Genomic DNA, 16069 nt, shown 5'->3' on the forward strand with positions numbered 1-16069 from the left:
ACATCTGCCAAAAGTGTTTTACAAGCATTCATTCTGTGTTTTTCAGATGGATTAAATACTAAAAATAAAATGATTATAAAAGCATTTCATTTCTTTGCTGTTGGGCTGGCATTGGAGGCTTTTTCAATCAACAGAAATGAGTAGCAGGAGCATTGAAACTGTCAGAATAGGTTCTGTTGAGGATAGACTGATCTACAGATTTCAGTAAGGAATTCCAATGTTAGATTCTGCAGTTCTTCTACAATTCCATTAACCCTTTTTGATCATGAACATCTGGAACAAAAAACAGGAATACTTGTGGCACCTTAGAGACTAACAAATTTATTTGAGCATAAGCTTTCTTGGGCTACAGCCCACTTCATCGGATGCATAGAATGGAACATATAATAAGGCGATATATGTACATACAGAACATGAAAAGAAATAGCTATATCAATTCTGAGAAGCTATGTGCTGTTTAGGAAAGACAGAAAGAAAGGCAAAGGTGGTGGAGTAGCCTTGTACATCAATGATGACATTAACTGTAGCGAAATAAGAAGCGATGGAATGGATAAGACAGTCTGTCTGGGCGAAAATCACATTGGGTAAAAAAACAACTAGAGCTTCCCCTGAGATAGTGCTTGGCGTGTGCTACAGACCGCCGGGATCTGATTGGGATATGGATAGAGACCTCTTTAATGTCTTTAATGAAGTAAACACAAAGGGGAAATGTGTGATTATGGGGGACTTCAACTTTCCAGATATAGACTGGAGGACGAGTACTTGCAAGAATAATAGGGGTCAGATTTTTCTGGATGTGATAGCGGATGGATTTCTTCATCAAGTAGTTGAAGTACCTACGAGAGGAGATGCCATTTTAGATTTGGTGTTGGTGAGCAGTGAGGACCTCGTAGAAGAAATGGTGGTAGGGGACAACCTTGGTTTGAGTGATCATGAGCTGATTCAGTTCAAACTAGATGGAAGGATAAACAAATGTAGATCTGGGATTAGGGTTTTTGACTTCTCGAGGGCTAATTTTAAAGAGTTAAGGAAATTAGTTATGGAAGTGGATTGGACGGAGGAATTAGTGGATTTGAATGCGGAGGAGGCCTGGAATTACTTTAAGTCGCAGCTGCGGAGACTGTCGGAAGCCTGCATCCCGAGAAAGGGGAAAAAAACCATGGGCACGAGTCGTAGGCCAAACTGGATGAGCAAACAACTCAGAGAGGGGATTAGACAAAAGCAGACAGCTTACAGGGAGTGGAAGAAAGGCAGGATCAGCAAGGAAAGCTACCTTGGTGAGGTCAGAACGTGTAGGGATAAAGTGAGGAAGGCTAAAAGCCGCATTGAACTGGACCTTGCAAAGGGAATCAAAACCAATAGTAAAAGGTTCTACAGCCACATAAATAAGAAGAAAACAAAGAAAGAAGAAGTGGGGCCGCTATACACTGAGGATGGAATGGAAATCAAGGATAACCTAGGCATGGCCCAACATCTAAACAAGTACTTTGCTTCAGTTTTTAATAAGACTAGTGAACCTTGGGATGATGGAGGGATGATAAACGGGAATGTGGATATGGAAGTGGATATTACCGCAACTGAGGTAGAGGCCGTACTTGAACAGCTCAATGGGACGAAGTCGGAGGGCCCGGACAATCTCCATCCGAGGATATTAAAGGAACTGGCGCGTGAAATTGCGAGCCCGTTAGCGAAAATTTTTAAGCAGTCGGTAAACTCGGGGGTTGTGCCGTATGATTGGAGGATTGCTAATGTAGTTCCTATTTTTAAGAAAGGGAATAAAAGTGATCCGGGTAATTATAGGCCTGTTAGCTTGACGTCTGTAGTATGCAAGGTCTTGGAAAAAATTTTAAGGGAGAAAGTAGTCAAGGACATAGAGGTCAATGGTAATTGGGACGAATTGCAACACGGATTTACTAAAGGTAGATCGTGCCAAACCAATCTGATCTCCTTCTTTGAGAAGGTGACGGATTACTTAGATAAAGGAAATGCGGTAGATATAATTTACCTAGATTTCAGTAAGGCGTTCGACACGGTTCCGCACGGGGAACTGTTAGTCAAATTGCAAAAGATGGGAATGAATACGAAAGTTGTTAGTTGGATAAGGAACTGGTTAAAGGGGAGACTCCAGAGGGTCGTATTGAAAGGTGAATTGTCAGGCTGGAAGGAGGTCACTAGTGGAGTCCCTCAAGGATCGGTTTTGGGACCGATCTTATTTAACCTTTTTATTACTGACCTTGGCACAAAGAGCGGGAATGTGCTAATAAAGTTTGCGGATGACACGAAGCTGGGGGGTATTGCTAACACAGAGAAGGACAGGGATACTATTCAGGAAGATCTGAACCACCTTGTTAACTGGAGTAATAGGAACAGGATGAAATACAATAGTGAAAAGTGCAAGGTTATGCATTTAGGAACTAATAATAAGAATTTTGGATATACGTTGGGGGCGCATCAGTTGGAAGCGACGGAGGAGGAGAAGGACCTTGGGGTGCTGGTTGATAGCAGGATGACTATGAGTCGCCAATGTGATACGGCTGTTAAAAAAGCAAATGCGATTTTGGGATGCATCAGGCGGGGTATTTCCTGCAAGGATAAGGAGGTGTTAGTACCGTTATACAAGGCGTTGGTGAGACCCCATCTGGAATACTGTGTGCAGTTCTGGTGTCCCATGTACAAGAAGGATGAATTCAAACTGGAACAGGTTCAGAGACGGGCTACAAGGATGATCCGAGGAATGGAAAAACTGCCTTATGAAAGGAGACTCAAAGAGCTTGGCTTGTTTAGCTTGGCCAAAAGAAGGCTGCGGGGGGATATGCTTGCTCTATATAAATATATCAGGGGGGTTAACGTTAGGGAGGGAGAGGAATTATTTAAGTTTAGTACTAATGTAGGCACGAGGACGAATGGGTATAAACTGGATATTAGGAAGTTTAGACTTGAAATTAGACGAAGGTTTCTAACCATTAGGGGAGTGAAGTTCTGGAACAGCCTTCCGAGGGAAGTAGTCGGGGCAAAAGACTTTCCTGGCTTTAAGACAAAGCTTGATAAGTATATGGAGGGGATGTTATGATAGGATTGTTAATTTGGGCAATTGATCTTGGATTACCACCAGATAGGTCTGCTCAATGATCTGCGGGGAGATGTTGGATGACATGGGAACTGAGTTACTGCAGAGAATTCCTTCTTGGGCGCTGGCTGGTGGGTCTTGCCCACATGCTCAGGGTTTAGCTGATCGCCATATTTGGGGTCGGGAAGGAATTTTCCTCCAGGGCGGATTGGCAGGGGCCCTGGAGGTTTTTCGCCTTCCCCTGCAGCGTGGGGCACGGGTCGCTTGCTGGTGGTTTCTCTGCAGCTTGAGGTCTTCAAACCAGTTTTGAAGATTTCAATAACTCGATCCTGGGATAGGGGTTGTTATAAAATTGGATGGGTGGGGTTCTGTGGCCTGCCTTGTGCAGGAGGTCAGACTAGATGATCAGATTGGTCCCTTCTGACCTATTAGTCTATGAGTCTATGAGCAATTATAAACAGGAGGAAAAAAACCTTTTGTAGTGATGATCAAGATGGCCCATTTCAGACAGTTGACGAGGTGTGAGGATACTTAACATGGTGAAATAGATTAAATCTGTGTAATGACTCAGCATTCCCAGTCTCTCTTCAAGCCTAAATTAATGGTATCTAGTTTGCATATTAATTCAAGCTCAGCAGTTTCTAGTTGGAGTCTGTTTTTGAAGCTTTTCTGTTGCAAAATTGCCACCTTTAAGTCTGTTACTGAGTGACTAGAGAGGTTGAAGTGTTCTCCTACTGGTTTTTGAATGTTATGATTCCTGATGTCAGATTTGTGTCCATTTATTCTTTTGCGTAGAGACTGTCCAGTTTGGCCAATGTACATTGCAGAGGGGCGTTGCTGGCACATGATGGCATATATCACATTGGTAGATGTGCTGGTGAACGAGCCCCTGATGGTATGGCTGATGTGATTAGGTCCTATGATGGTGTCACTTAAAGAGATATGTGGACAGGATATATCTGAGAGAGATATCTCGGGAGACAGACCAGTCCTCACTTACAGACAGCCTCCCAACCTGAGGCAAATACACTCACCAGCAACCACACAACAAAAACGCTAAGCCAGGAACCTATCCTTGCATCCAGCATTTATAATGGTGTTAAATATATTAAAAAGTGTTTTTAATTTATAAGGAGGGTCGCACTCAGAGGCTTGTTATGTGAAAGGGATCACCAGTACAAAAGTTTGAGAACTACTGTCCTATTGGGATCCAGGTACAGGAGAGTAATAGAAGGCAGATATATTAGCCTCAGATTAAGCAATCAGGAACTTGCTGGAACCAATTAAGGCAGGCAGGCTAATTAGGACACCTGGAGCCAATTAAGAATCTGCTAGACTCCATTAAGACAGGCAGGCTAATCAGAGCACCTGATTTAAAAACGGCCTCACTGCAGTCAGTGAGGGGCATGCGAGGAGCTGGGAGCAAGAGGTAAGCAAGAAGCTGGGTGAGTAGGCGTACTGCTGGAGGACTGAGAAGTACAAGTGTTATCAGACATCAGGAGGAAGGTCCAGTGGTGAGGACAAAGAAGGTGTTTGGAGGAGGCCATGGGGAAATAGCTCAGGGACTTGTAGCTGTCACACAGCTGTTACAGGAGACACTAAAGACAGCTGCAATCCACAGGGTCCTGGGCTGGAACCTGGAGTAGAGGTTCCCCCCCAACTGCCTATTTGAAATGAGAGGAGATCATCTGGACTGTGGATCCCAGCAGAGGGGAAGGTCTCTGGCCTGTCCCCCGACCCATTACATGGGCCAGCAGAGACTGCGGGGATTGTCCTCCTCCTTTTCCCCATGCTGGCCAGTGATGAGGTTAGCCAAGTGAACCGCAGGTTTGTGCCACTAACAAAAGGAGCCAAGCTGAGGACTGCCTAAAACCTCTGAGGCAACAAATCCACCAGGAAGCGCAGAACCCACCAAGGCAGAGGAGGAACTTTGTCACATGATGTAATGCTGGTTTAACCCTTGGACAGTGGGAGCTAGGAACATCACAGGTACCATCTCTCTCCCTAGCAAAAAGTGCCCTTCTCTCAGTACTCCGCACAATGCCAAATGACTCCTTTTAAATACAGCCCTATGGGACCCTTAACATGCCCTGCGTAGAAGCTTTGATATGGGAGCTAATTGCTTTTGTGTCACATTGGATACATAAACCTGCCTCTTAGTTTTGAGCTGCACAATTGCAAATAGACGCTAACAATGCATTGGAGGATTCCATGCCATTTGATTCCTGCAATTGAGGCATATGTTCCCCACACTCAAAAGAACCATACAGCAAGGTGCTGTCATCCCTATGGGGCAGAGTTACAGTGTAAGAAGCAGTTTCTTAATTGAGCATTTCCTAGTTTCTGAGTTCCTGTAAGGGCTTTTCTACATGGGGAAATACCTAGAATAGCTAGATTAAGCTCAACCACGAAAAAGTAGTCTTAGTGCACAATAAGAGTATCCACGCTAGGAGCCAGTATAGAATAGCTTTTGTTTGTTAAATTCACACTGGCTGATTTTGCAATAGTGTCCATGTATAGACAAGCCCTAATGTTCACATTCCTCTCAGGATATGTGCAAAAGTTTTAACAGCTTTTTAAAAAGTGAATATTGAGTGAGCGTAAAGGGATGAATTCCTATAAGGATGTTTGTATATTATCCAAGACAGAAAGAGGCTGAGGTTTTTGGTTTTTTTTGGTATACAAAAATTGTATTTTGGCAGTACTCTCTAACTTCTGTGACCTTCCTCAATAAGAAGACTGTTTGTCCAAAGGCTAATCCAGATGAGTCAGTGTACTGAAGGACTGTTTTCTGGTACAGATACTCCCCGACTTGTGCTCCGAAACACTTTGCGTAACTCAAAATTTGCATAAGTCAGAAACGTATACCCAACTATTACACCAAAACCAAAAAAACCTATTTCTAGCTTACGGAACTTTTTCCGTAAGTGCGGCTTTGCGTAAGCCGGGGGGCGTCTGTAGTACACTTTCTAGTTTTTTGTCCAGTCGAATTCTGAAATGTCGAGTGCTGTGTCTTCCCTTCTCTTGGGGGATGATTCCACAGCCCAATAGATCCTAAGCTTTGTCTACACTACAGAATTATATCAACGCAAATTAGGTTGACTTACAGCCACCACAGTAATTCTGTGGTTTTTGATGTCTACACTACCCTCTTTCTGCAGGTGAAGTGCAGAGCTGGCTTTATGACCCGCGGCGCCCAATTGGAATACCCGGCGGAACTGGGGGAACTGGCCTAAAGCTGGCCATGGTGATGCGTGTCCTCACCAGGAATAGTTGCAGCAACTTAAGTGGGGCAGTGTGGGGGCTGTCAGCCCTGCCGCAGGGCTCACCACTGCAGGCCCTTTTTCCCCCCGTGGGGATCACCACTGCAACCCCCCACCCCTACCCGCTGCCACGGGGCTTAGTGCTGGAGCCAACCTCCCACCCCACAGCCACCATGAGCTGTCCCTGTGTCAACTTAACTCTATAGTGTAGACCAGGCCTTATTAAGCTTTTCCTGCCCTATCACTTACATTTATTAGGCATAAAATGGCGTATGGATGGGGTTCTTCATCTGTTCTGCATTTTAATTTAATTTTAAATGAAGTTTCTTAAACATTTTAAAAACCTTATTTACTTTACATACAATAATTTAGTTTATATATTATAAACTTATAGAAAGAGATCTTCTAAAAACATTAAAATGTATTACTGGCGTGCGAAACCTTAAATCAGAGTGTGAATAAATGAAGACTCGGCACACCGCTTCTGAAAGGTTGCTGACCTCTGTTCTAGAGTGTGTTCTGACCTTTGGATTGGTGCATCTGATAAATTGCCATAAGATTCCCTTTGCGCAGTCTCTTCCCGGCCTTCCCTTCACATATTTCATATTTCTCCTTCCCCTTCTCCCCACCACAATCGTCCTTTAGGGTTTAGGCAAGTTTCATGGTTTTAGCTTTTTTGTCTTTCCTCAGGAGTCTGTCTCATTTGCCCCTAATTATTTTGGATGTTAAATTCTCTTACAGCAGTTCAAATCAAAGCACCTAATGGATTCTCTGAAGCCATATTTAAAGCATTCATAATACTGTTTGCTTCAGGTTTGTGCAACAGCACGTAGCTCTCATAGCCTTTCCTGGGAAGGCTGCATGCTGAAATCTTTGCCCCTTTGCAGTTGGCTATATTGTGCAATTCAGTTGTCAGGTATTGTTGCACTGTGCTTCTCCAGTGCAAGCAAGAACAAAAGGTGAAACAGTCAGAGCCTCTTCTCTTTCTTTACAGAGAGCAGGCCCCAGGCTTTTGTTCTTTCACTCATTTTTGGTGGTTTGCCAGAAGGGCTGCAGTAGGCTTTCCTTCTATTGATAGTATTTCCCCTCAAGGCTGGCTGACTCCCCCTCTACCAAGCTTATAGAAAGAAGTGGGTCTCCTTTAAATGTAGGATGCAAAACACTGTATCCTATTCAAGGACAAACCTGCTACTGGGAAATCACCATCAAACACACGTAGTCTCCTGAGTCTGTGTCTTAACTAGAAATGCTCCGGCTGTGCAGCTTAGTTCCTCAGTGTAGACACTCACTTCAGCGATGGGAAGGGTTTTCCCGTCATCTTCCCAAGAGCTGGTAGCTAGGTCAACAGAATAATTCTCCCCTTGACTTAGTGCTGTCTACACCGGGGGTTAGGTTGGCTTAACTATATTACTTTCTCTCTCCTTTCTAAGGAAAATGCAAAAAACGTGGAGATGGTTTGAAACTGGAGAACGACCCTCAGGAGGTGAGCCACCTTTGAGATACAAGTATGTCTCCCTGTTGTTCTTGTTAAGTGATTGCATGTTGTCAGCTGTCAATCTCTTGTGTAAAAGTTTGGATGTAGTTTGCACTCATATCTGCAGTCAGAGTGATCAGCTGACACATCGGCCACAACTTGCGCCCAGTCTGAGGCACTAGGCTGCGCCAGCTCTTTTTTTTTTTTTTTTTTTTTTATTCCAGTGCATTGCATGGAGAGTCTGACTCTGCAGCGATGTTGGCAGTTTCCGCCCTCCGTTTGGGGTGAAATTCCTCCATTGTTCACTGTGTGGCATTGTATCTGTTGGGTTCTGATGACAAGAGGGAGATAGAACCAGCACAGGAAGACCAAGGTTCCTTTCCAGGGCTCGTCATTGACTCACTGTGTGATCTGAGGCAAATCACTTAATGTGATGCCTTTAGCTGATCATCTGTACAACAGGGAAGATGATCACACACCTTTTTAAAGCATTTTGAAATCAGCAGGTAGAAAGGGAAGTATCACTGCCAAATATTGTAATGGGAGCACACTGAAGGGAGCACATGCCCTCTTCACAGCAGCTTTGCTGTTGTGCACGACGTGTATAAACATGAAGACAGAACATGTGATGCCTGTCTCCCCAGACAGCATTTTGATCCCAGATGCACTTACAGAGTTTCTTTCACAAAAATCCCATTGTGTTCCCCTTTCAGGAAAGGCTGGTTTGAAGTCTGCTCACTTATTCTGTTGTAATTCTTTAAATGCTTCGTTACTCTTGGTCACATGATGGTGCCCTGCAGGGCCCAGTGAATTAGAAGTATCCCACTTTATGCTCTTTAACCGTTCTGTTGAAATCAGTGGGCCAATATGGGTGGTGTATAGAAGGGGTTAATTTGTTCTCAATCTAGTAACTTCCCTGCTAGCACATAGATAAAGAGACTTCCTCTGATTCAGGTGTTTCCCCCATGAAATGCTCAGTCATAAATTCTAAGCCCACATTCCAAGTGTAAAGCTATGTATGAAAGCAAATCATACAGCTGCTGTGCCATTAGAGTGGAGGGTAATTGCACAATAAAATGTAACCATGCTGTAGGTACAAGACTGTAATGAGACCCTGCAAATTTGCAATTAGGATGGCAAATACTGAATTTTGAAAACAATCTTAATGCGGTAAAATGTACTATTGATAAAAATACTGCTGCTAGAAAATGCCAGTCTCACTACAGAGGGGAGGGAGGTGCAGCAGAAGACACTCTCTGGCTATACAGATCAGCAGTGCGCAGCACAGCAAACAGGTTTGGAAAGGAACAAGAAAGGGAGTTGCTTTACTCTAGATATGTTTTGTCTTTTGTATCCTGTAGCTGTCTATGGAATCAGCTTGTCAAGAGGGAATCTGGGGTGATGGGCTGGAGAGGAGAATGAGATTGCAAGTGCTAAAATACTCCTCCTCTCTTGAATCAAACACATGGCTTTTCACAGAACGCTGGCAGCTCTCAGATCCTGCATACTCAGGCGGTGTAAACAGTGAACTATTGGAGAAGCCTTGTTCTAGTGAAGTTGTGAATTCCAGTGGTGCTCTTTTGTTTGGGAATACTCCCATTGGAAACTTTGGGATTCTTCATGAGACCAGTTGTTTTTCATACAAGTCTGAAGCTGTAAGAGCTATGGATTTACAGATTGTGTCTTTCTATTTCCAGGCAGAGTCAGAGATGGCTCTGGATGCGGAGTTTCTTGATGTGTATAAGAACTGCAATGGAGTAGTGATGATGTTCGACATCACCAAGCAGTGGTAAGAAAGGAGCAGTGATGCAGGCAGCTTGAGTCTTGCTTGTTTAATCAAAACAAATGATTTTTAGATCCTGTGATTTGTAGACACACAACAGTCCAATGAGCTGAAACAAGTTCCTGGTACCTAAAATAATTTTGCATTATTTTCTGGCCTGTTTTTAATCTATTCCCCTGTAAAACACAATTCAGATCTGTTCTGAACTAGCTGTCTCCCTCCATGTCCACTGATCTGTAATCCCTACTGTGCAGCAGACTAAGGGAAACAAGCAGAAAATGCCTTTTGCAAATGTTATTCATCCAGCACCCAGAGTATGCTGAGCACCTCCAAAGGTAGATGAAAAAGTGCCTGCTCCAAGGAGCTTCCAGTCTCAAGTGTAGGCATAATATCTAATGGGAGAGGTGAAAGCTGGGAACATGGAAGAAAGCCCAAGGGCAATAGAGAAATGTGGGTTTGTAGGTGCTCTGTGGACACAGCTTGGGATTTCATTTGTTGGGCTCTTTTTATCCCCTCCGCTAAGGGAGAGGAAACGTGGAAGCAGGGATGGGAAGGGAAGGTGGAAGTAAGGAGTGCAGGGGTGACAGGAACTGGGGAAGGGGAAAACAGAGTAGTCCTGGTGTGTCAGGGGCATTGATTGGCCCAAACTACTGCCACTGGCGCCTTCAGCTTACAAGGGAGAATTGCTGTCCTTTGGCTGAAAAGGTGCCATGAACCCTACGGGCAGAAATATGTGAAGCCCTAATGGGAGAGGGTTACCCATTGCTGGAACTCTTCCATAGGCCTCACCTCCAGATGCAGTGTGCTTTGGTATGCTCTTTAATTTCATTAGAGCTCTTGGCAGACTTCTGCACTCCAGCACTTCAAAGTAAATGAAGGACAGGCACTAAAGCCATCTTGCTCATCAGTATAATAGATCAACCTGTCTAGACACTGGGATATAGATCATGCAACTTTAGACTCTCTGTATTGGTACAGTATGTACTGGCTTGTATGTCTGCAAGACAGGGATACTTAAACACAATTTCCTTAGTAGGACAAGACAAGGAGGGCCCTCAGTTAAAATGATAAACCTGAAGTGGATCAAAGGAAATATTTCTGTATGTAGCATATAACCTGTGGAACTCACTGCCACAGAGAATTGTCAAGGCAAATAGACTCAGCAAACGTGCTAAGCTATGTGTAAGAATTGTACTTCCTATTCCTGAGGGTATTCTGCACCAAAAAATTAAAAATTCTGAGTACAATATTTTAAAATTCTGCAAATTTATTTGTCAATAAATAGATGTGGAGGCTCTAGCCTAGCAATGAGGTTCACAGGCCACTGGTTGCACTGAGGTGGGAGATCATCCTGCAGCCCCTCCACCCCCAAACAGGGACTTGGCGGTGAAGCTACACCTGACTGTAACACAGTGCAAGAGCCAACCCTGTCTCAGAAACAACCTGGCCTCTGCACTGGGCACACCAGGTGTGGGTAGACAGGCAGGCTCAGCCTAGGGGGATCCAAGTGTAGAGGGGCTTAGTGAGGGGAAGAGGGTTCTGTGGGGGGGAGTCTAGGTGTGGGTGGCTCAGTGTGGGGATCTGAATACACAGGAGTTTGTTGGGGGGTTCCAGGTGCAGAGGCAATGGGACTTTGCAGGGCGGTCCAGGTGAATGGGGTTGGGACTTAGCAGGGGGTGGTCTGGATGTGAGGGAGGTGGGGTTGGGGTGCAGTTGGTTGGGGCTCAGTGGGGTGCGTGTCTGGGGGGCTCATCAGGGTGGTCCAGGGGCTGTGTGTATGCTATTGGGTGGGGGTTCAATGTATCTGCTTAATGGGGGAGCCCCAACTGCAGCTGCTGCTGAGGGAATGCTGCATATTGGGCTCCTGCTCTCCCCCCCCCACTTCCCCATCCTCTCCCCCTACCCCACCCTCTCCCCTCTCTTATCCCTCTCCTTTCCCACTGCCTCTTTCCTCCAGCCTCACCATGCTCCCCCTTGACCTTCCCCACCATGGGCACTCACTATTGTACAGAAAACAGGATGGATCCCAGCACCCAGAAGGCAAGCACAACCAGCGCTAGGACTCAGGAGGCAGCATCCAGGCAGCTCTGCGCTCGCAGAAGTTAAGGCGGGTGGGTGGGCACTAGCACATGACTCCGTGTGCCCCCCCACATACTTTGCCTCTGTTTTGGGGGCAGTGCCCCTCCAAGCTACACCCGTGGGCATTCGCCGCCCCACCCCCACCCCAGCCCCAGTGCAGCTTCCCTGTCACTTTCTGCAGGGAAGCAAAGAAATCTGCAGTGGGGACATGCTTTCCTCCTGCGCGCGGTGGTGCAGAATTCCCCCTGGAGTAACTTGTACTAGCGTTGATGAAAATAAGGGCATAATCCCAATCACCAACAGGGTGAGGAGAATATTCTCCCTATCCTCACACAATAGTGCAGAGTGTAGCCTTCTCCTAGAATGTTTTATGTGGGTCCCTGCTCAAGGTACAGGCCTGAGGTAATTGGACTGTTTTGCTTCTGAATGAGTCTCTGTGAAATAACAATATTACCTCAGAATGTGTCTCAGTGTTGTTTGTAGGTGGGCCTCAGAGGAAACTCACATGTGAGATTTGGATTTTGGATTTTTCTGTTTGCTTTGCAACTTTTCTATGTGCTAGTTTCCATTGTGTGCATGTAAGCTGTAAGTGCAGTAATATTGCTTAGAGAACAACTAACCCATCACGTGTGCTCACACTAATTTTTTGTTTCACCTTTTATTTGATAAAGGACATTTAACTACATATTGAGGGAGCTTCCTAAAGTGCCCACCCATGTTCCAGTGTGTGTGCTTGGGAATTACCGTGATATGGGAGAGCACAGGGTCATCCTGCCAGATGACATGCGGGCGTTCATTGATAATCTGAACAGGTAAACAGGGTTGGCACCGTACTGGCTTTCTGGGAGAGCGGCACTCCACTCCTTTTCCATGCAATCCAGCCCCAGTTAACAGCATTGCTGTTCTCTTCCAGACATGTGTGCACCACTGAATTGCTCCCTTCCCTGGTCATCCAAACCCCTTCTCATCAGGTTGGGTTTGATATCCCTGTATATTGTTGCTTTATAATGGGCTTTCTGCTCACTCTATGGTGTTCTTACTGAACGTAAAAGGCCTGCACTGCGGGGCGGTGGGGGGAATTCTCAGTTTCTAGAGCCAGTGAATAGCAGGGAGTCCCTGTGGTGCAGGCCTTTCAGAACAGCGCTGTCCAAATGGAATTGTACTTCAGCCCTTCCTTTTGGGTGTTTTTTTTTTTCTTGCTGAAAGATTTTGAATGTTACATCTCCGCCCCCCCGCCCCCCCCAAACTGTTCCATGAACACCCATGCTCCGAAACCAGCATAATGCCCCTACCTTTTTCTCCCTCTCTCCCACACCCTAGAGATTGAGCATCCCCACTGCAAGACTACGTACAGATCCTGATCGCTTGCAGGCTGTGTTCTCCCAACTGCCTGCCAAGCCTGTACTCTGGCATTTCTTTGAATCTGTCCCTGAGCTCTCTTTAATTATAGCTCTTGCCCTTGTTGGGTAGGAATCGGTCAGTCGACCTCATCCTGCCTTTCTCCTTCTGAGAGTGGTTTTTACAAAAGCTTTTTTGTGTAACAGGTTTTCTTGCAAAGTCTCTCACTCACTCATGCGTACATCAGACATGTAGAAATGGAATCCATCACAAAGAATGGCTTCGTACCAGTTCTTTTACAGCCACGTTTATTCATGTTAAACACACCATTATCCAAGGTGAACTAATGTAAGTTTAATGCCCAGTGCTGAGGTTTTTAATATCTTCATTTAGGTCTGTTTATAGGATTAGAAATAAAAATGTGCTGTAAGAAACGCACTTGTACAGCTGTGAAATACTCGATTCAGTAAAACATTGGCCTAGTGTCCCAGCAGAGCAGTTCATATTGTCAGTTGCATGACACGATAGCACAACAGCTGCGTGCAAGCCTTTCCCTATCAGCCTTCTAAAGGGAGAAAGAGTTAATTTGGCTCCTTATGAGCTGTAAGCAAAATAATGAGCCCCCAGCAGGATGAACTGTCAGCCCAACTCTTGAGGTTGAAGATTTGCCTGGGAGATGAGGATTGCTCATGGGATAGAAGTCAGCACATGCCTCTGCTGTGTGTGTAGTCAGTCAGTCTCTGTGTAATTTTCTTTTCTCTACTCATCTGATTGGGAACAGACCTCCTGGCTCGTCTTATTTTCGCTATGCTGAATCTTCCATGAAGAACAGTTTTGGCCTCAAGTACCTGCACAAATTCTTCAACATCCCATTCTTGCAACTGCAGGTAAGAGTCCGGGATTTACATGGTGGGGAGAACTACCCTTTCCAAGGAACTCATGTGGGGATCCTTTTTCTGTAATGTTCTGCTTTTCAGTTGTCAAAGGAGCCTGGACAGATTGTTGCTTTCAGGAGAGTGTTGTTAACAAAAGTGACTGGGCATTTTGTTTCCCATGATTGCAATGTGTCACTGCTGGTGAAGGGTGTGCTCTTCCTTATTTACCTAAGCATACTCTTAGCGATGTATAAAGGTTCCAAGGGTCAGTACCATGCAATGAACAGATGCGCAGGAGTAAATATGTACATTGCAATGCTAATAGGCCACCAAGTCAAAATGGTATCTAAACTGTTAAACACACATGTATTTTTGCTAATATACAAACTTTTCTTATGTGACCAAGTAATTAAAACTTGGTTAAGAAAATGTCTACCAGTGAACTGAGTGGCTTACGGGGTGTATGAAGAGTTGTTTGTGTCCTGATTATCAATTGAAATTAAGCCCACTTTGGCAGTAGCCACTGATCTTGACTCTGAGATGGTTGTTCAGTGGTCTGTCTGGTTCTTTTGGACAGGTACCTGCATCTTGGAAATCTCTCCCCCTTGTTGGCAGTCTCATCAGAGAGGCAAGGACTGAATGGGCCATGGTGGCTGAAATATCTTGTATCCCACAGGGACTGTGGTCCTGCTGGCATAGTGAGGGGAAGTGTGTGGTCTGGTGGCACTGCTACTGCTGTACCCTCTCCATGGTCAGAGGACTTCAGATCATACTCTAGCATCTTTCGTCAGCACTACATTCACTTTAAAGAACACATTTTGTGTACATATGTGTGTCTAGAAGAACAAACATAGCTCAAATGCTAGTCTGACTGACTAAAGCTCAGTTAATGTCTGTCATCAATTCAGTGGTCTGTAAAGCAAACCCAGCAAAGAAAGAAAGCTTAGTATAAGAACACAGTGAAATCCAGCTAGATAGTAAATTCTCCCAGGAGAAGCTGTATAAATCTGACACTTGCACTCATCTCTGCACTCAGCAGAGAATGTCCAAATCCCTAAAGCTGCAGTCTGGTGGTACAGCTATTTGAGGTTCGTAGCCTCAGTTTCTACAATAAAGTGCCATCCTGCCAAAACCCACGCAGAATAACCTGTTCCCACGTTACTGCTGGAGATGCAGTCTTACGGGTCTCCCCTTTCTCCTCAGGTAGATCTGGAGCACCAGCATGGGCTTTCTGCCAGCCTCACTGGGCTTCTGATCACAGTTCATAACGATACTCTTCCCTGTCAATATGTGGAATGATTGTCTTAAATGGAGGCATTACCAGAAAGTGCTCAAGTTTTTCATAGCTTTGTCTGTGCTTAACAGCTGATTTAGTGAGAGGGGATCTTAAGGGACTTTTTATTTACATATGCTGAGGAAAAAACAAACTTAATGTACATGATTTATGTAACTGAGAATTAAAGCAAATAAGGTTGCTTAATAACAATCTTTAAACAATTCAGTGTAATAAAGTAACTGAACCGAGCCAAGAGGCAATTAATGTCTGTTTACGTGGAAGCTCACAGAATGTGATTTAGTCAGTCTCTGTGGGGCTAAGATTGAGTAGCCATTGCTCAGATGGGTGAGGTGCTTGAGACGACCTACTTGCATTCCGAGTCTCCTCTGTTCACTAGAGATGTCATCCAGTACAGTTCACTGAGGGCTTGTCTACATCAGAAAGTTGCAGCGCTGGTGAGGGAGTTACAGCGCTGCAACTTTGAGAGTGTCCACATCTGCAGGGCATCACCAGCGCTGCAACTCCCTCTTTGCAGCGCTGGCCGTACTCCCGTTTTGTCTCGGGTGTAGAGGATCCAGCGCTGGTGATCCAGCGCTGGTAATGCAATGTAGACACTCACCAGCGCTTTTCTTGACCTCCGTGGAAGGAGGAAGCCTCTGGTAATCAAGCTGGTTTCCTTTCCCGGTTTGCCCTCTCGGTCCCGGAGCCAGCCAGCAAACCGCGGGGAAGGAGACCTGCTTGCTCGGGGTTCCGGGACCGAGAGAGCAAACCGGGAAAGGAAACCAGCTTCGCCGCGGTTTGCTCTCTCGGTCCCGGAACCCCGAGCAAGCAGGTCTCCTTCCCCGCGGTTTGCTGGCTGGCTCCGGGACCGAGAGAGCAAACCGCGGCGTTCCCGGTTTGCTCTCTCGGTCCCG

General features: G+C 45.4%; 1 protein-coding gene across 5 annotated transcripts in view; it reads left to right on the plus strand.

Annotated features, from left to right (window-relative positions):
• The window catches only part of RABL6 (RAB, member RAS oncogene family like 6), a 110677-nt gene that overhangs the window by 40396 nt on the left and 54212 nt on the right, over positions 1 to 16069 (plus strand). For 3 of the 5 annotated variants that reach the window (XM_030536108.1, XM_030536105.1, XM_030536106.1), the window contains 5 exons: positions 7761 to 7813; positions 9502 to 9593; positions 12338 to 12478; positions 13786 to 13891; positions 14457 to 14507. In XM_030536108.1, coding sequence (XP_030391968.1) covers positions 7761 to 7813; positions 9502 to 9593; positions 12338 to 12478; positions 13786 to 13891; positions 14457 to 14507 — 443 coding nt within the window. The remainder of the gene's footprint in view (positions 1 to 7760; positions 7814 to 9501; positions 9594 to 12337; positions 12479 to 13785; positions 13892 to 14456; positions 14508 to 16069) is intronic. The other 2 variants (XM_030536109.1, XM_030536107.1) reach the window with 1 other exon arrangement.

The sequence above is a fragment of the Gopherus evgoodei genome, chromosome 16 (assembly GCF_007399415.2).
Source record: "Gopherus evgoodei ecotype Sinaloan lineage chromosome 16, rGopEvg1_v1.p, whole genome shotgun sequence".
Taxonomy (NCBI): Eukaryota; Metazoa; Chordata; order Testudines; family Testudinidae; genus Gopherus; species Gopherus evgoodei.